The 25271-nt window shown below is 54.4% G+C and overlaps 3 protein-coding genes across 3 annotated transcripts in view; 1 reads left to right on the top strand and 2 right to left on the bottom strand.

Annotated features, from left to right (window-relative positions):
- The window catches only part of TIMP3 (TIMP metallopeptidase inhibitor 3), a 54676-nt gene extending 40357 nt beyond the window's left edge, over positions 1-14319 (top strand). The window contains exons 2-5 of the mRNA XM_005861645.2: positions 1299-1381; positions 8292-8403; positions 9069-9190; positions 10419-14319. Of these exons, the coding sequence (XP_005861707.1) occupies positions 1299-1381; positions 8292-8403; positions 9069-9190; positions 10419-10616 (515 nt within the window). The 3' untranslated portion in view covers positions 10617-14319. The remainder of the gene's footprint in view (positions 1-1298; positions 1382-8291; positions 8404-9068; positions 9191-10418) is intronic.
- LOC102253554 (synapsin-3) overlaps positions 1-17420 on the bottom strand; it is a gene marked incomplete at its 5' end in the record, with an annotated part of 283126 nt that extends 265706 nt beyond the window's left edge. Inside the window, 2 exons of the mRNA XM_005861683.2 lie at positions 16073-16162; positions 17244-17420. Of these exons, the coding sequence (XP_005861745.1) occupies positions 16073-16162; positions 17244-17420 (267 nt within the window). The remainder of the gene's footprint in view (positions 1-16072; positions 16163-17243) is intronic.
- LOC106725305 lies at positions 1547-8053 on the bottom strand. The gene is made up of 2 exons (XM_014535978.1): positions 7541-8053; positions 1547-7468 (listed from the first exon to the last, which is right to left on the bottom strand). The coding sequence occupies exon 2, from the start codon at positions 4655-4657 to the stop codon at positions 3620-3622; it is 1038 nt and encodes a 345-aa protein (XP_014391464.1). The 5' UTR covers positions 4658-7468; positions 7541-8053; the 3' UTR covers positions 1547-3619.
- Positions 17421-25271: the final 7851 nt, after the last annotated feature.

Here is a 25271-nt window from a genome sequence, read left to right as displayed (position 1 = left end):
TAGCTTCGTTTTCACTAAAAGTAAAAAAGAGAAAGCCCAGCTTCTTATATGATCTCAAAGTCAACCCTTCTCTTCTGTTCCCAGTACTGTCACCCTGGTTCTGTCTGTTGATTTTCGTATTCATAGTCACGCAATATTGACTGAGCGCCACCTTCTTTCTCCCAGATGCGATAGTAAGAAATTTCATAGGATCTTTTGTTTAATCCTCATTCCAATTCCCTGACAAGGGTGGGGTTACACCCTCTTTACCTTCAGAAAGAGGAAGTGGCTTCACTTCTCTGTTTCCTCATCTATGTAATGTGGATGCTAACACCCCCCTTGTCAGGTGGTTGTGAGAAGTGAAGAAGTGAGAGGTACTACTGCGCATAGTAGGTGTGCAATAAACGGGAGCTATTTTTCTGGAAACAGTCCTTTCATGGTCAGTCCATTCATTCTGTTTTGGGCAATGATGATAATCGCGGTGAAAGTAACATTCATGCAACGTACACCACAGCCAGGACACGGTGCCAAGCGCTTCACACGCACTGTCTTGCCTGGTCCCTTCCCTTCAGGAGACTGGTGCCCCTGGTGTCCTGGTTTCGTTAGAGGAGGAAACTGAAGGCCAGAAACAAAGTCACTGGCCCACAGTCCTAACAGCCGTGCAGAGCAGAGCTGGGATGGGAGCAGCTCAGTGGGCTCCTGAGCCCACACTCCCCAGCACTGCCTCCCGCCACACCCTCATGAGTGACAGGCCACTGCATCCTTGGCCGTCTGAGTGCCGGGTGCCCAGGATCCCATCAAGATGCTGACTGGGGCAGGAAGGGAGGCTGGGGTGCATGGCAGCTCTGCGGACCTGCAGGACACGTGAATTTACACATACAAAGGAAGAACCCCAAAAGAGGCTCAGGAAGGGGTCCTGGTAGAAAGAGAGTAACTCTGGGAGACCATGCGATGTCGGATGGGCAATGGAGGGAGGGCGCGAAGCTCTAACATGCGAAGTCGATTTCGGATTGTGGTGGAACAGAGTCCAGAGACTCATCCGGGGGTAGAATTTCCTGGGCGGCGACTGTGAACGTTGGAGTGATTAACCCGAGTAATAACTGCCTTCCCTGCCCCCCCTGTTCCCCCCTGCCCCCCACGCCCAGTGTCCCTCATCTGAGTTCTTGCTCTGATACACACAGGTACCCATTCGAGTTGGCTCAACGGTAAGAAAGCAATGCCCGGCCCCCTGGGGGCTGGACAGGCACCCGAGACGTGGTGCATGATGTGGTTCAGGCTTCCCTAACCTCCTCCCTGTCTCGTTTTGCCTCTCTCTGCAGTGATCCGGGCCAGAGTGGTGGGGAAGAAGCTGGTGAAGGAGGGGCCCTATGGCACACTGATCTACACCATCAAGCAGATGAAGGTGAGTGACAGCAGCCCGGCTTCAGGAGGCTTTCTGGGTTGGTTCTGCCAGAAGAGGCCTGGCCCATGGGGGCAGGGTGGTGGGTGTTTGCTCAGTATCTGAGCCTGAGCCCCAGCCCCAGCCCCAGCCCTTCCGCCTGGCTGGAGAGGGTGTTGCTGAGGCAGCAGCAGGGGATGGGCGGAAAGGGGGGCGGGGACGGTGGCTGCTTCATCCCAGAGCCTGAGCAGGTGGGGTTCCTCTGAGTCTGGGCTTTGGATCCAGACATCAGACAGCCTCGTTACCTGGTAACCATGAGACCTCGGCCAGCTCCCTGGGAGCCGTCGCTGGGCCTCGGTCTCCCCATCTGTACAATGAGGGGGTTGGGCCAGACTGTCTCACGGCTCTTTCAAGCCCTGACTTTGCGTTTCAACCATGCCCACGGGTCTTCTGCAGCCACTGACGTTGCAACTGAGGTTTCTTCCTCAACGCTTTACATTGAGCTTGTGCTGGTCACAGAAACCTCATCGGGGGACAGGAACTCTACCCTCTGACCTATTTTCCCAGTTTTCCTTGTCTTCTTGCGCCCCAGCTAGTTAGCATCATTTGCTGGGCTTTTTCATACAGCTAAGCGTTGTCCCGAGCATGGTCCCACTGTGCGCACACTAAGGAGCCGCCTTAAGGAAAAGATTCAAAGCCTAGGGAACCTGCTTCCTGGGCTCAGTTCCACTCCTGAGGAGCTCGCTGACCTTGGAGCCCTCCCTCGCCCGGGCCTGGGTTTTGCCCTGTGTTAACAGCGTGGGGTGGGCTCCGCACCCCGAAGGGCCCTATGGCTGAGGCCTTTCCAGATGCTGGGACACTGGCCACGTTCCTTCTAAACAGGAGCTGCTTCAGGAGCTGGATAATGTGGCAGCTGGCCCATCAGCCACCTCTGTAAGCACCTCCCTGTGGGTAGCGCTGGAGGCCAGGAGCCGTGGAGGCCCCTGGGAAAGCAGGGCCCCTGCGTTTAGGAACCGCAGGCCGGCGGGGAGAGGAGACACAGGGTGACGAATCAGAAGTTCAAGATGGGTGCACTCAGGTCCCCGGGAACTGCCAGCCCCTTTACTCCCTGCTCACGTCTGCATCCCCAGCAGTGAGGGCGGGTGCACAGCCCCGGGAGGCACCTGTCCATCCCCGAGGCAGACCCGCGGGCCTCACTCTTAAGTGGGGGGTAGAACCTGCTGCTTTGATTTGGAAACATCCACAGCCTCCTGGTTATGTAATGTCCAGAGTCAGGCCTGGCCAGCTGCCCTTGGCTGCCCGAGCGCGGTCATGGGACCCGCTTATGTCTTCCGACGGCCAGAGAGAACAGTGGGCGGAGGGGGGACCGAGAAGAGCAACAACAACCCAGAAACCCACTGCGCAGCTCCAGGCAGGTCAGACAGGGCGGAGGCTTAGGAACACACCCCCTGCCCGCCCTGCCGCCTTCCTGCACACGGAGACTCTCTGTGCCAGGGGAGGGTGGGAGGCCGTGGCTCCTAGGTTTGCCCGGCTCCCCTCCTTCCTTCAGGGCCCGGATGCACGGCCAGGGGCCCTTCCTCTGGGCAGATGTCCTATTTCTCCTCTGGGGTGTCAGACCAGCCACTGGGGGGGAGGTGTTTGGAGGCCAAATAACATTTGCTCGCCCATCAGCTTCAGAGCCACCCACCCCACTCCCAGGACGCTGGTCCTCTGCGGTCCATGCGCCAGCCTCCGCCCAGGCTCCTAACCAGGTGCTGGGCATTAGGGCACCACGTGGCTCCTTTACTTCTGAGGGACCCGAAGGGAAATGATTTACTCAGGGGCGGGCGTTAATGAAAAGCAGCTCCGGTCCCCTCGCCGAGGTGTCGGATTCTTTCCCAGTCCGTGTGTTCTTTACATGACCCCCCAACTCTCCTGCCAGAGAGATGGATCAGCAGCAGGGTGCATCATTGCCGCCCATTCTGCCCCGCCCCCCCATTTGTATCTATCCCCCCAGGGAACAGAGAGGTTCACTGGAGTTTGTGGGTTTGCCGTGCAGCAGTGTAACTCTTGACTTGCAACATCCTGCAAAGAGTGTAACAAAAACATCTTTGTAGGAGGGAAGGGGGAGAGGCCGGGAGGCCCGCCTGCATGGGCTTTGGCAGGAGTCCCTGGGCGCTTTATTCTAGCAGATTAGCATCTACCCAGAGATTGGGGGAGCAAGGGCTCCCTTAAAGCAGGCCTACGGGAACTTGGAGAACCTGAAAAGTCAAGTCACCCTATTTATTGGGCCTCTCTCTTCATTCTCAAAGTCCCCCCTGGCCATCCCCCCCTACTCTTCCCCCCCACCCCCGCAAATAAAACCCCTCTCACCCAGATGAAAGACAGGCAGACCCTCTCCCATATGCTCACTCCAGAGCCTCTGGATGGCATCTGGGACACATCTCCAGTGTGCAGAGACCCACGGTGCATGGTGGTGATGGGGGTGGGGGTGCTGTTGGAATGTTGAGGGAGCTCATTGCAAACCCAAACTTGGAGATTAGGGGGAGCTGAGCCACGGGGCTGCGGTGCAAAGGTGGAAGTTTCCAGAAGTGGCCGCTGTAATCTATGGGGACCGCCTCTCCTATCAGGACCATGGGAAAGCAGTCTGCTTTGCCAGGGGCTGCCGCTGGTGCTGTAGAGACATGCTCTCAGGCCAGCTGCAGGGCCAGCACGTGGGGACAGTATGTCCCAGCGTGTCCCATGGGGAAGCTGTGCAGGTCCTGACTCTGGCAGGATAGACAGACAGATCCGCTGGGCAACTGGAATGCTTGGACCCCGGGGGCTTCCTTCCTTTGGCGGTTTGTCTGATGGGATGAGCAATAGCAGGGTCTCCCTTTGAAGCTCCTGCTCCAGCCTCTGACACCCCCTCCCCAGAACACAGCGTCCCTTCCTCCCTCTGCCTGGGACTCTTTGTGGTCTGGGTCCCATTAGCCGTGTGCAGGGACCGGCTCCACTCTCAGGCTCTGCCTCCCCAGCCAGACAGCAGTCTGTGAGAGGAAGGCCATGCGCCTGGTCCCAGTCGGGCACTAGCTGCTTGGTCTGTAAATGAACTTGCGTGCAGCACAGTGGTCTTCCGTGGGCACCAGAGAAATACTGATAGATGCCCTCAGACTCAGAAACATCTTCCTCACACTGTGTCCCTTCACTCCAAGGGAAGCGAACTTCTTGCAACCTTGTGTAGACACTACCGAGGTGGGAGCCCAGGACCTTGTAGAATCTCACACACACACACACACACACACACACACACACACACACACACGCACAATGGAATAGCATTCAGCTTTTAAAAAGGACATCTTGTCCCTTGTAACAACAGGATGAACCTGGAAGGCATGCTAAGTCAAATAAGACAGACAAAGAAAGAAACACTGCACGGTCTCACTCTGATGTGGAATCAAAAAAAGTCAAACTCTTCGAGGCAGAGAGTAGAATGGTGGTCACTGGTGGCTGGGAGGTGGGGGAAATGGGTACAAAGTTTCAGCTTTGCAGGATGAAAGGATGCTGGGGAGCTGAGGCCCGGCATGGGGACTCTGGCTACCAGTGCGGGTTGTATACTGTGGGTTTGCTGAGAGCAGAACTTCAGTGCTGTCTCACACACAGAAGGAACGCTAGGAGGGGATGGATGTGCTAACTAGCGGGATTGTGGCCATCACTTCACCAGGTACACATCTATCAACACAGCACATTGTACACCTTAAATACACACCCTTTCTATTTGTCAATGATGCCTCAGTAAAGCTGGGGGAGAGAAGGAACAACTCGCTTACACCTGAAGTTCCACGCTAGCTCTATGGGCACGAAGAGAGGAGGTTGGGCAAAGACACGTGGGAAAGGGACCAAACCCTTTCCCCACTCCCTGTGAATTGTAGTATACCTGGTTTTAAGCGACTTCTACTGAATGTTGTGTACTGGGTGCTATTCTAAGTCACTTAATTCTCAACAGCATCTTGTGGAGTAAGTGAGCTGCCCCATTTCACAGATGAAGAAACCGAGTCGCTGTCCACGTGGCTCACACAAGGCAGAGACAAGACTCTGTCTCCAGAAACCCAGGTTTACCATTAATCCTCCACTGCACTGGCTAGATTAGGTTACCTTTAGCATCCTTTTCAGTTCCGATCCTCCAATTCTCAGACTTCAGGACATGATAAGCCTATTGTAACCCTCCTAAATTTGTCAAGCCAATTCTGGGTCTCTACAACTGCAGACCTAAGGACCCTTTAGGATCAATATGTAGGTCAAGATAGGACTAATATAAAGAAAAGACAACAGAAGGAGTAAAATACGCCGCTACGATACATTTACCATATTGTTATCTTCAGAACGGACCCCACCAGGCAGCACTGAGCTTGTCAGATGCGATCACTCGGGACACATTACAGTCTGACTGCGTGCCGGTGCGAGAGCCGTGTTAACATAAGGCTCCTGCAAATTCAAGATCAGCGGCGAAGCCAGGCTGGGTTTGACGGGTCCAGCTCTTCCTGAGCAGCGAAGTCAGGGGACTCTAAGCAGGGGCCAGTTCTCACCACAAAGCAGAGAGGAGATGAAGGGGGAAGACCCACAGGGAATGAACTGAGGCTCCAATGGACGAGGCCTGAAAGACAGACCTAGAGCGAGGCCTGGGTTGAAAGACTGGCCCAACACTCAGGGGTCCTCCACCCCAAAGCGAGAAGGCGCTGGGCACAGAAGGCCACCCTGGGTGGAGGCACACAGCGGCACTCCTGAGCACGGTTCCCGGTGAAGCCGGAGAGGCGCCACCTAGCACTGAGGAAGTGGGGGGCCCTGCTCCCCACGGCATAACCGAACACTGCCCACGGACAGCACTTCGCGCAGCGCCTGGCGGTGTCTCCCCCAGCAGCTGTCTCAGGAGGAGAGGGTTAGGAAGGGAGGCCAGGTGAATGAGAACCATCTGCACTGCTGGCTGCACACAATCACCAGAGTGCTCCCCTCCCGAAGGCAGGGCTCCCAAGCTCCGTCCCCCCCCACAGACCCCTTCTGACGGCAGAGCTCCTAGTGACCACCTACCCCTCCGGCTGCTCGCCACTTAAAAGAAGACAAGGAGGGAAAACAAATAGCCCATCAGACCAAACGGGAGGCCCTTGGGTGAGACACCAATGAGATGAGGTCTGGCTTTTTATTAATTCCCACCAGTAAGTGAATAACGCATGCCAGGCGCCCCTGGAGAGGCTCTGTCCTACTGCAAACCCTTGGGATCCGCCCGGAGACCACCAGCACCCAGGGCCTGTGTGTTCTGAGCACTGGAGGGATCGTGGGACGGGGCAGCCCCTCGGTGCCCATCCCACCCCCAGCAGCTCCCAGGCAGAGTTCAGTGACAGATCCGGACCCACGTAACCCTCGTGGGCTTGACCTGGAGGCACCGAGGGGATTCAGTCTCTCACATTCACACCAGTGGCTGAGCGCACGCTGACAGAGCAGGCGCAGTGGTCACCAGGCAGTTCCCTGCACCAGTTCCCTGAGCATGAACTTGTGAGTGGGCACAGGGGTAGGCCCATAGGATAATGGCTAAGAGCATGGACTCTGGAGCACAGTCCCCTGCTTGGACCCCTACCTCTGCCATCTACCAACTGTGTGGCCTCAGACAAGCCATGAACCTCCCTGGGCCTCAGGCTCCTCATCTATAAAATGGACATAACAGTGCCTGCCTCATAGGACTGTCATGGGTTTAAGTGGGTTGGGATTAGAGGAGAATTTCTCAGCCTTGGTACTGTTGACATCTGGGGCCAGGATAACTCTTTGCTGGGGCGGGGGGGAGCTGTCTCGTAGATCATAGGATATTTAGCAACATCCCTGGCTCCATCCACCAAAAGCAACCCCTCCACCTGGCTGCAGCAAGCAAAAATGTCTCCGGACATTGCCAAGTATCTCCTGGGCTGGGGATCACATCGCCTGCAGTTGGGAACTACTGTATTAGATTATGTTGTAGACAAAAATGCCCAAATATCAGCCGTTTGACCATGATAGAGGGTTTAGTTAAACACCTAGGAGCTGTGTGCATGCTTTTGTGCTCTATCTCGGGTGAAAGAACCAGTGCTCTCAGTCGACGGTCAGAGGAATAAAAGCATGGTGAACCTTGGGCTTGAGTTCAACTTTCCCCAAACAGAATTTCTCTGAGCTCCCCCTGCCCCTAAAAGCATGGTGAACCTTGGGCTTGAGTTCAACTTTCGCCAAACAGAATTTCTCTGAGTCCCCCCACACCCCCTATCTGTAAAATGGGTACAGGAGTACCTGCCTCCTAAGGTTCCTGGGAGGAGACAGTGAGGGAATGTAAGTGAGAATGTGAGCTTTCATACACTGGGCATGTCACCAAGACGTCAAGAGAATGCTGGCTGGCTGCCTTCTCGGAGCTCAGGCCCTGAGGTTGGGGAGGCAGGGAAGACCCCTTTCACAGCAAAGCCATCTGTGGATTTCTAGAAAGGGGTGTCCCTGGAGGAGCATTTGTGGGGGGTTGGAATGGGAAGTGTGACAGGCTGGACGGGAAGGCTTCTCTGGGCAGCCGCCAATGCCGGCTCAGTCGGGAGGAGACGAGGTGGCCTCATCTGGAGCGAAGGACCTGGGGTGGGTGGGTTGGTGACCGGTCTCGCGAAGACCAGTCGGGGGAATCGGATTCCTGTAGACCAGTGGTTCTCAACCTTCTGGCCCTTTACAGTTCCTCATGTTGTGACCCAATCATAAAATTATTTTCGTTGCTACTTCATAACTGTAATGTTGCTACTGTTATGAATCGTAATGTAAATATCTGATATGCAGGATGGTCTTAGGCGACCACTGTGAAAGGGTCGTTTGACCGCCAAAAGGGGTCGCGACCCACAGGTTGAGAACCGCTGCTGTAGTCCACGTAACAGCGGGCTCCGGAGCCCGGGTCCTCCTCTCACAACCTTCCTCCCGCCCACAGATGTACCGGGGTTTCACAAAGATGCCCCACGTGCAGTACATCCACACGGAAGCTTCCGAGAGTCTCTGTGGCGTGAAGCTGGAGGTCAACAAGTACCAGTACCTGCTGACAGGTAACGGCCAACTTAGCAGCTGGGCCGGGGTTTGGCCAAGGCCCACGGGTCCTTCACTTCAGAAGGACGGAGGAGGAGTGGCTGACCAGAAGGGTCTTGAGGACCTCTGCCTGCGCCCAGTGAATTGTGGGGAGTGTGTAGGGTTGAGGGCACCTCCCACAGCCCGTGGGGGGACCCTGAGGCTGCTGCACCCAGGCTGGCTTTGTCTCAGCTCCACCCCAGACCCCGTGGAGGAGATCCCCTGGTTTTGGTGTCTCCGCGCTGCTGTAAATGAAAAGGGGTCGCCAGTCCCCGCTCCTCTCTACCTCACAGTCAGCCTACGATCTGTCTTTGAAACTCACCCCCACTCCCTTTAGGCCGTCAGTGTAGGAAAGGAAATGACAAAACCAGAGCCCGAAGCCGCTGATGTGGGAAGTGAAGAGCTGGCCCCTAGAACCAGCTCCATGGTCTGAGTGACCTCTCTGAGTTGGTTTTCCCCATCGGGACAATGGGGACTCAGTCCATCCTCAAAGGTGTAGGGGGGGATGAAATAACACATCTCAGGACAGAAGGGTACTGAGCACAGTACCTGGTCCATCGTTGGGACTCAGGAGGTGTGGCTTCTTCCCTTTCTGCTGGGCTCCCCCAAAACAACTCTGTCTCTGCCGCCCTCTCTCCTCCTCCAGGCCGGATCTTCGATGGGAAGGTGTACATAGGACTGTGCAACTTTGTGGAGCGGTGGGACCAGCTCACCATCTCCCAGCGCAAGGGGCTGAACTATCGGTATCACCTGGGTTGTAACTGCAAGGTAAGCCCCGGGACAGGCAGGCGGGGGGCAGGAGAGGGGTGCTGGCTCGAAGCCCCAGAAACACCAGCTCCTGCTGCACTGGGTGCTGGGCTCTGTTGCGGGGAAGGGAGTGAGGAGGGACCGGGGCAGAGGAGCAGGTCTGAGCAGGGGTGGAAGGAATGCTGTCCCCAGGCCGAGGAGCGGAGAAGGCGAGAGCAGAGTGCCTTCTTGCTGCAATCCGCTGCCTCCGTCCATCTGTGCTGCCCCCTTGGCAGTTGCTGGGGCACAAGGGCCCTTCAGCTTCCCTGGCCCCTCCCTCGGCTCACGTTGGTGGCAGGTACAGGGTCCTTACACTGGCAGGTCCTGCCAAGTGGTGCCAAGTGGGCTCACTCGAGCAGCTGACTCATTGGCGGCTCCACCCTGTGGGGGGGGGGAGGAGAGCTGGGTTGCTGATGCCACACACGACAGAACATGACTCTTGAGCCAGGCCCAACTCCTTGACCCGGGCACAGGGACAAGGCGCACAGCCTTCCTGCTGTGGGAGGGAGTTGGGCTGTTCTCTCATGTGACTCTCAAAACAACTCTGCAGTTTTTATTACTATCCTCCCCATTTTGCAGATGAGGAACTAGAGGATCCGAGACCCTAAGTAACTCTCCCTAAGTCACACAGCTCGCTACGTCTGATGACCAGCCTAGGGCAGCTGGACTCCTAAAGTTTATGCTTTAATCCGCTTCCTCAGTTCCCTACAAGAACTGAGATCGCCCATCCTGGCTTGTTACCACTGGAGAGGGAGAAGCTCTCTCAAATGTCTAATGCTACCACTTTCTGGCTGTGTGACCTGGCTGTGCCATTCAGTTGCTTAACCTCTCTGAGCCTCTATTTCCATATTTGTAAAAGGGAGAGACAGCTGTTATCAGAATGAAAGAGAAGAGCATAGCACAGCCTTTAGCAGAATGTCTGGCGCACAGTAGGTGCTCAGTAAGAGTTAGCCAGTAGTACGTTGTTTTCACCAAGGGACTGCGGTGGCTGGGGTCTCCCTGCCGTGGTCCCAGGTTCTGAGGAGTCCTGCCTTGGGCCGGCATCAGGCCTGCGTCCGCCATGGCCGAGTCTGCTAACCACCAAGGGACTGCGGTGGCTGGGGTCCCCCTGCCGTGGTCCCAGGTTCTGAGGAGTCCAGCCTTGGGCGGGCATCAGGCCTGCGTCCGCCATGGCAGAGTCTGCTAACCGATGGCTGTTACCTAATTGCAGATCAAGACCTGCTACTACCCGCCTTGCTTCGTCAGCTCCAAGAACGAGTGTGTCTGGACCGACATGGCCGCGAGTTTCGGCTACCCTGGCCACCAGACCAAACACTACGCCTGCATCCGGCAGAAGGGTGGCTCCTGCAGCTGGTACCGAGGATGGGCCCCCCCAGACAAAACCATCATCAATGCCACAGACCCCTGAGCGCCAGGCCCCGCCCCGCCTCACCACCCTCCCTTCCCGCTGAGCTTCCCTCGGACACTAACTCTTCCCAAATGGTGACAATGAAATTAGTGCCTGTTTTTCTCGCAAATTTAGCACTTCGAACACTTAAAGCAAAGTCTGTGCTGTCATATGGAGTTTATTCGGAAACATCCTCCTGGCCCCACCCCACGCCTTCTTTTTGGTTTTGACATCCCCCGTTTCCACCCAGGAATTTTTGGTGCCATGCCAGAGAGAATGAGGAATGTACACTCCTCCTCTTCGTGATAACATAATCTATATTTTTTTAGGAAAACAAAAATCAAAAAACTACCCTACGTGGGCACTGTAATGCCTACCCCGCTTTCTTCCTCACCTCCATCCCCCCCACCCCCCTACCCACCCAGCATCTCCTAGACCCTCCTCCCTCTGCCCTTCTCCTCCATCCCAGCCCAGAAAGGACACAGACAAGGTCGCTGCTGAAAGCCAACTGTTTGAGGATCAGTCAAGGGTAGCAACCAGCTAGACTCAAGGTATGCGGAAGGTCTTATACACGGAGGGATGCTACTGCATGTTCCAACCAGACTATGTCTGTCTGTGTGTCTCTCATGTAAGAGGCGCAGGGGGCAGGGAGGAACCGCGAGAGAGGGTCTGAGAGAATGCAGCACACACAATCCCCCCCAGTCCCGTGATGCTCGGGTAGACCAGATGTCTCTGAGTCTGGAGCAAACAGCCAGGCTGCAATAACAGAACTTTCTTAGTCCGGTGAAGACTTAAACATCTGCCTGAGGTCAGGAGGCTATTTGCCTGCCTTGTACAAAAGCTCCGGTGAAAACCGAGACGAATGTCTTTCCTTTCCCCGCCTCCCCCGAGACTCCCTCCTGGAGAACTCTTTGGTCAACGTGGCCAGGAGCTTGCCCTTATGTAAATTGGAGAAATACACACACCATATACACTATCCACAGCTGTAGCCACGTAGACTTGGTTAGAGAATACTATTTCCAAGGTAACGTTCAGCTCACCGAGGAGGCTGTGTTTGTATACACATCTGCATATACCCACACGGGGACATAAGCTGATTTTTTTTTTTTTACAGGACACAGAATTCTGTTCCATGCTGTTAAATACACCAATAGTTTAATCTCTTCTATTTTGTTGTTGCTTGTTGGAAGAAAATCATGACATTCCAAGTTGACTTTTTCTTTTTCTTTTTCATTTTAATTAAAGTTTGAGATTCTGAACACCCTCAGCATTCCTCTAACTGGGGTCACCTGACCTCTGCCCCTGTCCTTTTCTCCCTCTTCATGTTCAGGGCCTTCATTTAACTGCCTTACTGGCTGGGCTCCGGTGGGAGACGCGAGTTAGTGTGGGTCCGGGGCTGGGCTCGGGAGGGAAGGCTGCGGTGCCCTGCCAAGGCCAGATGGCCAGCTTCCCGGGGTTGGCTTGTCTTTCCCAGCTCACGGGTGGGTGAAGGCCACTTCCTGGGGGCCTCACCTCATGGGCTTAAATGGGTGGTCACTGGGGAAGCCTGACTCTGCCATCAGCTGTAGGGGGTTTTCTTTTGTTGTGTTTTTTGGAATAAAACTATAATATAAACTCTCCAGTTAAATAAAAGTATTTTAAATGTTAGTGCTGAGATGAGATGCGGAGAGCAGGCAATCATATATATTTCAGAATGGGGGGGCGGGTGGGAGGATGGTGATATGGAACATGACTGCTCTCCTTTTTCCAGATCATGGGTATTTATCCTCTATTAGTATCTGTATCTTCAGTTCATTCCGCTTTAGGAAACAGAGCTGCCCACTGACACAGGAGAACAAAAGGCAGGCGACACGTTGTGATGTCTCGCACGCACACGCAAATGCCCAGGCAGGGTGCTTGGCAGAACCCCGGGGGGGGGGGGGGCAGGGAGACAGTACAGGCACCTGGCTTCCTTAGGATCAAGTCCGTTACCTTGTACCTTTCACCTGCGGTCGTGACATTTGGCACGCAGGAAACAGAGGCTTTGCCGTCCCCAGGGGGCAGTGTGAGCAGAAGGAGCTTCGGTCAGCAGTCTTTTAAGGGGTGAGCCTCAGACTTGACGTTTTTTAAGATTTTTATTTCAGCCTCAAAGGCTTACAAGGTGGAACCCCTAATCCAACCTGTACAAGTTCCCCTACCCACCGGTGGACATCAGCCTCCCCTCCACGAGGCATCGGACCATTCTGGGTCCCTGGTGGGGTCCCTCCACTCACCCGGCAGGGACGTGGGGTGGGGCCTGGGCACGAGTCATCTGAGGTTTCCCTGCAGACAAGAGGGCAGAACCACAGGCCCATGTGCCAGGCCCCCGGTGAGGAGGACAGCAGGTCCTGGGCAAAGAAGGGTCCTTTGCAAAGCGATGTTGCCAGAGGGCGTCTGTGGAGCTTTCCATAAGCTATAGCTTTGTTTATTTCACCTGTTCACTGACTGTATAATTTAAAGTCATTTATGTAGCTGAGGCACTTCTGTATTTCAATCATATTGTGAACGTTTTATTTTGCTAAATCTTATCATGTGTAGGCTGTAATACGTGTACATTGTGTTTAAGAGAAAAAGAAATGAAACCCACATGCCACCATTTTCCCGAATCAAATTCTACAGTGGAACGGAGGGTAAATGCTTCTGTGGCGCAGGCGGCTGGACTGGCGAACCGGGGAAGCTAGAAGGAGCCGGCGCTGAGGCCCCTCCGGCCCCCTCTCGGTCAGCATCCGTGCTCTCTGGAGGAGGCAGGAGGCGGGGAAATGGCAAGTACATCCATGTCCTTGCTCTGTATCAACTGGCCCCAGGCAGTCTGCCGGCCATTCCCATTCCTCTCCTCCCCTAGTCCCTTTGCCAATTGGGAAGCCATGATTTCTCCTAAATCCCGGGCCATGACAGCTGTAATTCCAAGACCTCTTGGTGTCCCCTGGCCATCTCTCTGCCTCCCTCTCCAGGAAGTCCGCCAGGCTCTGCCTCTCTGTCCAATGCTCCCCCCGTGGCAAGGCAGGAAATACTGGGAGACTCCTCACCCAGCCCCAGACCCAAACGGCGGTCAGGCTACAGCCCACGAACACCATTTTTCATACCCTGGTTCCTGAGCAATTCAAGAAATAAACGGTTTATTTATAGGGGCAGCTCTGTCTCAGAGACACCGAGGGAGACCGTACCCTCCCCTGCCCCAGCCCGTCATCCTGGGTTTGACGATGGCCAATACGGATTCCCCCACGATGACACCCAAGTGCTTGGCTCCCGGCTGCCCAAAGTTAAAAAATATCACTAAAATAGTTTGGCACAAGGAAAATGCTTTGAAGATCTGATGGCAAAGGCAAAACAAAATGGGGACGGGCAGGAGAGGTAGATTTCAGCAGCCTCCCAAGTGGCTCTTGGGAGGCGTGAGGAGGGAGGAATGTAGAGACCGGGTCATGCTCCGAGGGGAGGGGCTGCGAGGCCCTCCACCCCCGCCTTCCCCCTCAGCCAGTCTGCTGTCCTGAGGCCCAGAAGTGATGGAGAGACACCAACCAGAGAAAACCCTGTCTGGAAGGAATGTATTTGTTGCTAAATTTTGTAGCACTGTTTACAGTTTTCCTCCATGTTATTTATGAATTTTATATTCCGTGAATGTATATTGTCTTGTAATGTTGCATAATGTTCACTTTTTATAGTGCGTCCTTGATTCTAAACAGTAAAGTGGTTTTATTTCTATCACACACCTGCCGTCTCTCGCCTCCTTGTGTCCTGACCGCCGTTGGGGAATGCAGATCACAGAGGGCCTTGGAAGCTGGTGGGTCCCGCCTGCCCTGGCCCCAGGCTCCAGGCCCCTGCACACTCCCCTCGCTCCACTCACCTCCACGGCGTGGACCTGCCCGCTCTGGTCCCTCCCTGGGCAGGGGGAATTTCAGGAGAGGCCTCTTAGATTTCCTCCTGGCTGCTCCTCCAGCCTCGCCCTTGCTCCCCGATTCTATGTCCATAGTTCTCCATCCTTCTACAGAATTGGGATCTTTACCTGGTTACCTGTTAGTGCTACAGGTACTACCAGATGGGAGCCCTGACTGTCTCCTTCCTCAGAATCTCAATCACATGGAAGTGGGGAGGGGAAGACTGCAAAGATGTCAAATGCCTGCCTGGAATTCTGAGTGTGGCATGAGTTCAATGCCAGGAACTCATGAGGCCTCACCGTAGACGGCAAAGCCTGCCCAGAGCTTAGAGCCGCCTGTCACCCCCAATGGATGCTGTAAACCCTTCACCCAATTGTCACCCCATTGCTGACAATGTCCCAGGGTAGAGCTTTGCATGTATTTTAAAGCGACACTACTTTGAACACCTATCGTACGCCAGGCACAGCACTCAACACACAGGGTTTCATTAAATCTCAACAACCCAGTGAGGTGGTTCCTCTATCACCGGTGGTTTTTAGCGATGGGAGCTCGGACTCACAGACATGAATTCATTGCCCAGGATCTAGTGAGCAGGCAGAGCGAGGAGTCACGCTCAGGCTGGTTTGACGATAAGCACTCCATTTCCCCACTGTGGTCACGCTTTGCTGGAATATGCCGGGTTCCACACGCCCTTCTTATTCCAACCAGCACATCCTGCATGCTAGGACTCTCACGGCATCGGATGCAAGTGAGAGATAATCAATGGCAGCCCTCTGCATCGACTGCTCCCACCTGGAGCCTGCAGTCCTACCCAACAGTGTCTCCAAATGGGATTGTCCCGCTCAGCAGCCTGAGCTTGGAAGTCCACAGAGGCCACCGTCCCCAGCTGGTCTCTGATACCCTATTAACTACCCTGTTCTCCAAGACTCCCGTGCTTCCCGAGGCGAGTGGAGCTACGGCCCTGGGTTCCTGTGACCAACCGCACAAGCAGGCATGTCTCGGGCCGTTTCCAGCTGCCCAGGACTCTCCCACCCAACTTGCTCCAGCCACGGGGTGGAGAGCGCTCCAGCCCATTTAAAACGACCGTGACCTCTGCCCTCGGGCTGTCCCAGTTATACTCCGACCACTTCCCAGAGACAACCGCAAGTGTATTCAAAAGATGGAATGTGAAGAGGACACACAAGGAAACTGCCCTTCAACAATCCATGCCAGTCAGATATTACCGCTTTTATTAACATAAGAAACCAAGTCCGGCGAAGGCGCAAACAACATAACATCCCGCCTCTGAAACATCGATCACCCTTATTATCAACCTTTGGCCCCCACATGCTCGTTCAAGTTGTCCCCTTGTGTGCCCCAAACCCCTGAAGTCCCAAGGAACTCTGCCCCCCTTGGTCATGCGTCCTGTGGCCTAAATCCCACCTGCGGAGGGGACTCTTCCCTTAGGACAGCCGGGCGTCCCGTAAGACATTGCGGTTCTTCCCGGGAGAGCCACCCCGGGCCCACCTCCTCCATCCAAATGGACGGAGAACACAGACACGTGTCACTCCAGATCACGCGAATAAGCAGCGTAGACAGGACACTCACCATTGGCTTATGGTTGGGGAAAAACGTCTGCTCCACAAGCGGGAACTTCTCAGGACCCAGGGAGTGGAAGATCTTAATGAGCTGAGAAAACTAGGGGAGAAGAGGAGAGAACATTGGTCAACACCTGTCATCCCGTATGACAGAGCCACCCCGTGACCCCAGGGCTCGAGCGTCTGACGGCTCTGAGCTGAGCTACAGTGGCTGCTCTCTGCCTACGGGGAAAAGGTCACAGGCCTTAGCTGGGCATCTGTTATCTCCTTCATCTGGCTGCATCAACCCCTTCATTCCTGCCAGGCACACCGCGTTCAGCTCAATACCTTGCAATACACATTTCCTATACCCTCAGCCTCTCACACAAGCATAACCTGCTGACATTCACGCCATGTCCCTTGCCTGCCGTGCCCTTCTTTCTAGGGAGGCACGTGGCATAGGAGTTCATGGCACAGACTCTGGGTTTAAACTCCTGCTCCTGCACTTCCGTTCTGGGTAATCTGGGAAAACCACATCAGGTGTCTGAATTTCTGTGTCCTTGTCTGTGGATGGAGAAAACGAGGGACCCAACCTCACAAGGGCCTTGCAAGGATTAAATGTGCAGGGTATTAAAGGGATTTAGGTGTAGTTGGGGGGGAGTGTTGGCGTGGTATTTTGGGGAAAGCCTCTCTTACAGGTAACATCTAAATGGAGACTCAACTACATCAAGTGAATGAATGAAACAAGTGAATAAAAGGTGGGGGAAATCAAGTCTTGGGGGTTGGAAAGAGGGCTCCCAAGTTCTGGCTTCACGCCTGGATTTGGGGAGTTCCTCAGCTGTTCTGAGCCACCTGCAGGTGATAATGATGGACCGAATGCCAGGCAGCACAATGTTCTGGTCCTTGCTCAGTGCTCAATAAACAGTGCCTACTGCTAACAACAGTGACATGACAGAATGTTAGTCAGAACAGGACGGTACTGCCTCTTACCACTATTATCATTATAAGACACCACTATATCATAATATGTGTTATATGATATTTGTTAGGCAATCATTACAAGAAGGGGACTGGGATCCAAGTTGCTTATTCAGCTGCCTTTTCATTCTGAGGTCTCCACGTTGGGGAATGGGCCCGTTTCAGGCCTGGGAGGGCCTCCCATCGCCCCCACCTCGCTCTGGGTTAGCCTAGCCGCCACCTACCACCCAGGGCTTGCTGCAGAAGTTGTAGACGGAGTAGAGGGAGTTGACAGCGGGCAGCCCTCCGTACTGCAGGCCGATGACCAGGCTGCGGTAGTCTTCGCCCAGGGCCATGCTGTAGGCGTGCTGGCGGACCAGGATGAAGTCTGGCTTGAAGGACCTGCGAGAGAGGGGCCGACAGCAGTGTTACTGCGCTGTGCACTGACGGAATGCCATGCATCGGCCACAGGCCGCTGGGAAAGCACTGAGCCGGTGTGGCCACTGCCCGGGAGCCCTCCGTTCACAATGGGGATGGGGTGGTGGGTGTGGATGCGGAGGGTCAGTTGCAAACACAACGTAAAATGACTGAAAACAACTTTCCTTTTCTTTCTGCTTCCCTTTCTTTTTATTTTTCATAATATTCTTTTTTTAAAAAATATCTTTTTATTGATTTCAGAGATGGAGAGAGAGAGAGATAGAAACATCAATGATGAGAGAAAAGCATTGATTGGCTGCCTCCTGCACGCTCCACACTGGGGATCGAGCCTGCAACCCAGGCATGTGCCTGGACTGGGAATCGAACCCTGGCCTCCAGGCTCATAGGTCGACACTCAACCACTGAGCCAACCAGCAGGGCTCTTCTTCCCTTTCAAGGAAGCCGCAAGGGCGCTGATGTGATGGCCGGGTCCATGCTCAGGTTCCTCTGCAGACACCATCCCGATTAGCCCTCACAGCGACCTGGTTAAGGCCGGGACTATGTATGTCCCCATTTTACAGACGGGAACACCGCAACTCAGAGAAGTTATGAATCTCCGCAGGTTACAAAGCCAAGAAGCAGGAGAGCTGTGTTTGAACCCGGGCCTTCTGGTCCCGAGTCCATTGCACGGCACCAGGGGACTGACACGCTGTTGGACTCACGCTGCCCAGGACCCATCTGGTCCTGGATTCCTCACCTCACAGTCACAGGAGAAAATCGGCCTCACGCAGGGGTTTTACTCACACGGCGTGACCTGCTGAGCACATCCAGAGCCAGACACTCGTCTACGGCCACACCACCCTGAACGCACCCGATCTCGTCAGAGTCAGACACTCAGCTTCAAATAAACGGTGTCTCTTTAGAATAATCAAAGGTAATGACAATGCCTCTACAGGGAAAGGCCTGCCTACGCTGGAGCCAGAGGGAAGGACGGGCTTCGGGTGCTGGGCCTCACCGCACACCCAGGGCCTGGCACCGGAAACGGGCGTAATGAGCACATGTTGGAGGAATGAACCATGTGCAGGAACATCACCTGCTCACCCCAAAGGAAATGGCCAGGTCTCCTGGCTAAGTCGGAACTCGCCCCCAGGCGGCCACGTGGTCTGTGACACCATGGGTATGGCTGACACAGTGCTCATGGCCATGGTCAATCATGTCACTCTGTGGTTAGGGTTAGGGTGGGTGTGAAGCCTGGAATAATTACGCTGACGTCCTTATTGCATTCTTAGAACGGACCAGTCCAACCAGCGTAGTTTACAAATGGGGAAACCGAGGCCTGTAGCAAGGCAGTGGTGTGCCCCAGGGCACCAGGCAAAGCCATTGTGGAGCTTCCTGCCTCCTGTGCCCACTCCGCTGGGAGGAAGGGGGGCAGGTGTGTGTCTCTAGCAGGGATCTGGTGACACAAGGAGCACTGATAAAAACATAAACACTTTCTGCCTTTATCTGACTTTTACTGGAATATACATGTTCATTTGGCAAAAGGGAGAAAAAAAGACTTGGACAACACAAAGAAATAAATAAAATCGCCTGTAATTCTCAACTCAGAGACAATCCCTAATGATCTTTCTACTTGTTTCTTTAAATGTCCATTACAATCCAATTGTGTATTTTAATGTATATAATATGCATTCATACTCATAATGGATTTCGTGCTTTCTATTACTATTTTGCTACTTTCCACATAATATTATAGTGTGAACACCTCCCCTACTCTTGAAGTATCTTCAAAACTATCATTTCTACTGGCTACCTAGTAGTCCACTAAATGAATCCTATATAATAAAAGGCTAATATCCTATATAATAAAAGGCTAATATGCAAATAGCCCGAACTGTGGAACAACTGGAGCAACCGGTCACTATGATGTGTGCTGACCACCAGGGGGTGTGTGTGGAACATGGTGGTTGTTGGCCACACAGGATGGTGGAGCAGGTGAGCAGGGGCACCAGACCAAGGCAGGGTGCTGGTCACTGTCATCAGGGCAAGCCTCTGGTGGTTACTGAAAATTCTTTGCTCCTGTGCGCCACGGTCCTGCCCAGCGCTCGCACCCGCTGCCAGCGCCAGAGCCACCGCTCACACCTACTGCCAGTGCCGACCCCACTTGCACCTGAAGTCGGCACTGGAGCCACTGCTCACACCCACTGCTGGTGCCCAGCACTGGTCCTGAATTGGTACCATCAGCAGGTGTGAGCAGCGGCTGCCGGCCCTGATTGCCCCTGCGGGCTTCTTCACCTCCCCCTGCTCCTGAGGGGTGACTGGAGCAGCAGCCACCGCTCGCACCTGCTTAGAGTACCAGCTCCATTCGCACCCACTGCTGGCGCTGGCCCCAATCGCTTCACACCATCAGTGGGTGGGAGTGGGGCCAGTGCCATCAGCGCGTGGGAGCCATGGCGACAGGAGAGGGGCTGCTGGGAGACAGGGGGCTGGGGGCCACAACCGGAGGGGCTGGGTGGGGGTGTGGAGGATGGACCAAGACCCGCCCCTGTGCCTACTGCAGCCTCATGGCCCACAGTTCCTTTCAAGGTGCACGAATTTGTGCACTGGGCCCCTAGCATATCATAATTAAATCAACCAATCATCTACTCTCATCAAATAGGCTATTTCCAATATTTCACACACATTTATCTTTGCACAAAAATCACTGCCTAATTTTAAAACTATCTCCTTAAAATAGATTTAAGAAGTGGGATTACTGGGTTAAAGGGTATAAACTTTTTAAAATGTAATCAAAAAAGTATGTCTTTTAAAATTTTTTTAAATTGATTTTAGAGAGAGAGGAAGGGGGAGGGAGGAAGGGAGAGAGGGAGAGAGAGAGAGAGATGTGAGAAACATTGATCAGTTGGCTCCTGCACGTGCCCCAACTGGGAATCGAAACTGCAACCTGGGTATGTGCCCTGCCCGTGAATTGAACCTGCAACCTTTTGGTGGCGAGTGACACCAGATGCTGTCGAGAGGCCCGTGGGGCCCACCAGCAGCCGCACATCGTGGCGACTGTGGGAAAGGGGCCTGGCGGGTTTATGAACAGCTGGGCTCTCTGATGAATCCTGGCCTCTCTGTAAAGTTTATAATACAGGAACATGAGCTGCGGGAGGAAGTAGCCTTCTTCACCTCCTTTCTCAGTCTCAGAATCTGTCTGTTTATCCTGCTCTCTGGCTTCCCTTTCGTTCCTGAGACGGTGTCCATGCCGCTCCACCCTACTCCCCCGTCCCCCTGGTGAACCCATACATTATGGGTTGAAGTGTGTCCCCCACAAAGACACGTTGAAGTCCTCAGCCCTGTTACCTGCGCGTGTGACCTTAAGGAAATAGTGTCTGCAGATTTAATCAAGTGAAGACGAGGCGATGCTGGAGTGGAGGGGCCTCACCCGACGCCTGGGAGTTTACGGGAAGTGTAAATGCAGACACAGACACGGAGAGCAAGAGGAGGGCTGCACGCAACGAAGGAGGTAAAGATCGGAGGGACGTGTCTACACGAAAGGAGCACCAAGGATGGCTGGCATCCAGGAGGAGCCGGGAGGAGGCAAGAAAGGACCCTCCCCAGGTCCTGGGAGGGAGCCTGGCCCTGACACACGTGATCGCAGATCCCGGACTCCGAACTACACGAGAATCCATCCCTGTCGTGTAAGCCGCCCCGCTTGGGGCACTTCATGACAGCAGCCTCAGGAAACACAGACATAGCCCACCCCCAATGCTTCCTCTTTCTAGCAGCTTCCAGACGTTCTGGTTCCTTTGCTGGTGTGTGTATCCTTCCACAGCCCCTTCCAACTTCCCAAACAGCCAGCCCAACCCCCACAACAAGGAAACCTGCGCTTCGAGGTGGAAAAGGAATCGACCATTAAGCGATGGTCATGTTTACACTTTAAAATGTTAACGAGTCAACGCGCTGATCAACACATGAAGGTTTGTCTGGAAGGATGTTCACCAAGGGCTCAGCTGGCTGCTCTGAAGGGTGGGTGGGACATGGGGTTACTGCGTTCTCCTGCAGGCTCGGTGGCACTGACTGCGTTTTAAAACATAAAAATAAAAAGAGCATGGAACGTTTTTACAACCAGGAAAAAACAATGAGGTTATCTTCATTTTTTGGGGGAAAAATGATCAATGTGACAATGATGTAACGCCTCGGAAAATGCCGACGGGACAATTTCATGTGACATAAAACAAGAGGAAAGAGACACTGTGTGACTAGAACGCCGTGAACACGATGGTCCTGGCAGGCAAGATGGAAAATGGCTACGTGCTAAGGTGGTGAGGCTGCAGGCGAGCTCTGTCACTTTGAAATTTTCCATTTTCGTGACACTGTGGTTGGGGCATTCATCAGAACTTGTGGCTAGCGTCAATCCGTAAGTGAACTGTGAAGCAAGTCCCCTCCACTCAGCCGGGCAGCCATAACCAGCCAGTCCTCCTCTTCCCTCCATGGCTACACTTTGGACAAGGCAATCCACCCCTGCCAGCCCCGACTCCCATGCACCCATCGCCACAGTCCTCGCCTCTGGCTGCCAGGCCCCTTTCTACCCCAATGAAACCGCCCCTCAGTGCCAAACTCCAAGGTCAGGTGGCTTCTGCCGTGCCCTCACTCCTGACCTCTAGGAATAGCTAATGCACCGTGAGCCTCTATTCTAGGCCCTGTGTGTATCTTCACTCCGGGAAGCCTGACAACCATCCCCGGAAGCTGCTGGTATCATCCCCATTTTCCAGATGAGGAAACGGAGGCACAGAGCGGTGAAGGAACTTGCCAAGGTCACGCACCTGCTGGTGGTGGGACCTCAGTCAAACCCCGAAGCCTGGCGGCTCTGGAGAAGGGGTTCCCGGTCTCCGCATTATCGATGTGTTGGAGCTGGATAGTTCTTTGTTGTCGGGGGACAGCGTGGTGGGGGGTTGGGGTGTCCTGTGCATTGCAGGACATTAGGAACATCTCTGGCCTCTACCCACTAGACACAATAGCACCCTCTGCCCAGGTGTGATAGCAAAAATGTCACACGCTGCCAGGAGTCCTCTGGGGGCAAATTCCCCTGTGGAGACAGTGGCCCTGAGTGCCTCCGCTGTCTTCCATGGCCTCTGCAGCGTCACCTCCATCCTCCCCGCCCAGCCTTGCCTCCTGCCTCCGAGATGCCCTCTTCCCTGTTTCCCAGCTGCTTCGGCTGGCTCCTCCCTTCCCGTGGCTCCTCCCTTCCTATGGCTCCTCCCTTCCCGTAGCTCCTCCCTTCCCGTGGCTCCTCCCTTCCCACGGCTCCCCTCCACGCTCAGCTTTGGCAGCATCTCCATTCAGTGGATTCCCCACCTCCTCACAGGCAATGGTGAAAATGACTCCCATTCATAGAGCACTTCCCAAGGAGTCACTCTCAGGCTTTGAATTACGCTCTTTAATTCTCACAGCGACCCTCTGAGGAGGAGCGCACCAATGGCCTTATGGTCGAAAAACGAAGGCACGGAGAAGTTAGGTACAGGAAGGTAAGGCCCACACGAGACCAGCTGTGTGCATGGCCACCAGCACCCAGCACCGTCCACCCAGGCAAACATCTCCCCCTCACCTCAGACCCACTGTGCCTGGACCCCACGGCATCAGCGCTTTCTCCCGAACCCTGAGTGTGTCTTACTTATGTGGGCATCACCCACGCCACGTCTCCTGACGGCTCACAGGCTTTGTCTCCTACTTCACTTTCCCTGGGTGAGGTGTTCTCTACCCAGGGCAGGGGCTTCCCTCTCGTCTCTGCAAATTGTCCAAAGAGACCTCATCAGCGCTTTCTCCCGAACCCTGAGTGTGTCTTACTCATGTGGGCATCACCCACGCCACGTCTCCTGACAGGTCACAGGCTGTGTCTCCTACTTCACTTTCCCTGGGTGAGGTGTTCTCCACCCAGGGCAGGGGCTTCCCTCTCGTCTCCTCTGCAAATTGTCCAAAGAGACCCGTCACTCTCCTGAACAAAGGGCTTTGCAGGCCGCCACTGTTTGCAGATCGAAGCCCAGATGCTTCCGCATGAGTCCTACGACTGGTATGGCTTCTAGACCTCCACGGTGGCCACCCCCAGGAGGCACCCTGCCCTCCGGCCGCATGGACTCACAGCTGCTCCCAGAGGCCATGGTGTGTCACATGTGTGACTCTACACACTGGGAAAGGTGCAGCAAAGGGCCATTCAGAGAGAGCACTGTGAACATTAGGGATATTTCTATGTGTTCAATACGGAAACAAGGCATGCCCAGGGTGCCCTTGCCCACCTGTCTGCTCTGACCAGTTTTCCAGTGCCCACTCTTTTTAAAAAATATGCATTTTTATTGACTTCACAGAGGAAGGGAGAGGGAGAGAAATATCAATGATGAGAGAGAATCATTGATCAGCTGTTTCCTGCACACTCCACACTGGGGATCAAGCCTGTAACCCGGGCATGTGCCCTGACCAGGAATCGAACTGTGACCTTCTGGCTCATAGGTAGACGCTCAACCACCGAACCACGCCGGCAGAGCTCAATGTCCACTCCTAATAAACTTTCCCTGGTGTTATCTGCTTCCTGGGATACAGTTGGCCAACACTCGCGCGCGCACGGGCACACACACACACACACACACACTTTGAAAACAGCAAAATTCCCTGTAACAACCAGGGGTTGGGAACTACATGTGAGAATCTTTTCCTGGTGCCTAGCAGGTGCCCAGCACACAGTAGGTGCTCAGGAGAGGCACGTGGAAGTGGAGCATGCTCTGGCCTCACTTCTCAGGGTCCTGGCCCCTCTTAAGTTAATAACACTTCATCAGCGAGCAGGGAAAGGGATCTGAAGCAGCCAGATAACGTGTGAGTGCGGGAAAATGTGACGTGGCTTCCCGCTCTGTCCCTGACGTGCTGTGGGTCTGAGAGCACGGCTTCGCCTCCCTGGGCCTCAGTTTCCTCATTGGCCAAAAAAAAAAATTGGGGTAAGTGACCTCCGAGGGCCTTTTCTGGGGTGACTGCCTCCAATTCCAGACTTGGAACCAAGGCTTTCAACACCCGGCTGTCGGTCACATCTAAGCGTGACTTTCTGTTACATAGCGGTAGGTTATAAGAATCGTGATTACAAACGACGGGGACCTTGCCAAGTGCCAGACACCTATGAGGGGCTTTCAAGCCTTATCTCCTCCGACCCCACACAAAGCCCCTGTGAAGTGGGTGTTTAACTTGGGCTGGGCCCCCTGGAAGCAGAGCCCCCAACAGGTGTCCGACAGCCTGCGGTTCATGGAGGCAGGCGTGCTCTTGAGAAGAGGCTGTCGAGGATGAGGGATGCGGGACAGGATGAGGAGGGTGCCGTCATGGCCAAGTCTAGTCTTGGCCTGATCCTCAGGGGCCTCTGGGGCATGAATAGTCCCACCGAGTTGTCCACCTTGAGGGAGGAGGGCTGGGCTTTTGGGTCTCCAATATCAGTCAGTTAGCAACTCCCCAAATGGGAGGGGAGAGACAGCAGAGGGAGTTAGCCTCTGGGTGTGTCAGGATGGTTCCATCAGCCCTAGGCTCTGAAGGCTGGAAGTAGAGCCACAACCATGGCATCACAGTGCTGGAGGGTGGGCGCTCTGGCTGGCAAAGGGGATCTGAGCAGAGAACTATCCAATACTACGATGAGCCCATTTGACAGATGAGGAAAACAGAGGCCTAGAGAGATTACACACCCTCTCAAGATCACAGAACGACCAAGTATACAGGTTTGTATTGTTAGGTACAAGTCACATTTCCCAACAACGGTCCCCAGCCCAGCCATGTTCCCAGCACCCAGAAGGGTGACTGCACCCAGGGGTGCCGGCCTGTGCTCGACAGACCTGTGCTTGTGAGCTGCAGCT

The sequence above is a fragment of the Myotis brandtii genome, unplaced genomic scaffold (genome assembly GCF_000412655.1).
Source record: "Myotis brandtii unplaced genomic scaffold, ASM41265v1 scaffold155, whole genome shotgun sequence".
NCBI lineage: Eukaryota > Metazoa > Chordata > Mammalia > Chiroptera > Vespertilionidae > Myotis > Myotis brandtii.
This window is presented reverse-complemented; position numbering and strand designations above follow the sequence as displayed.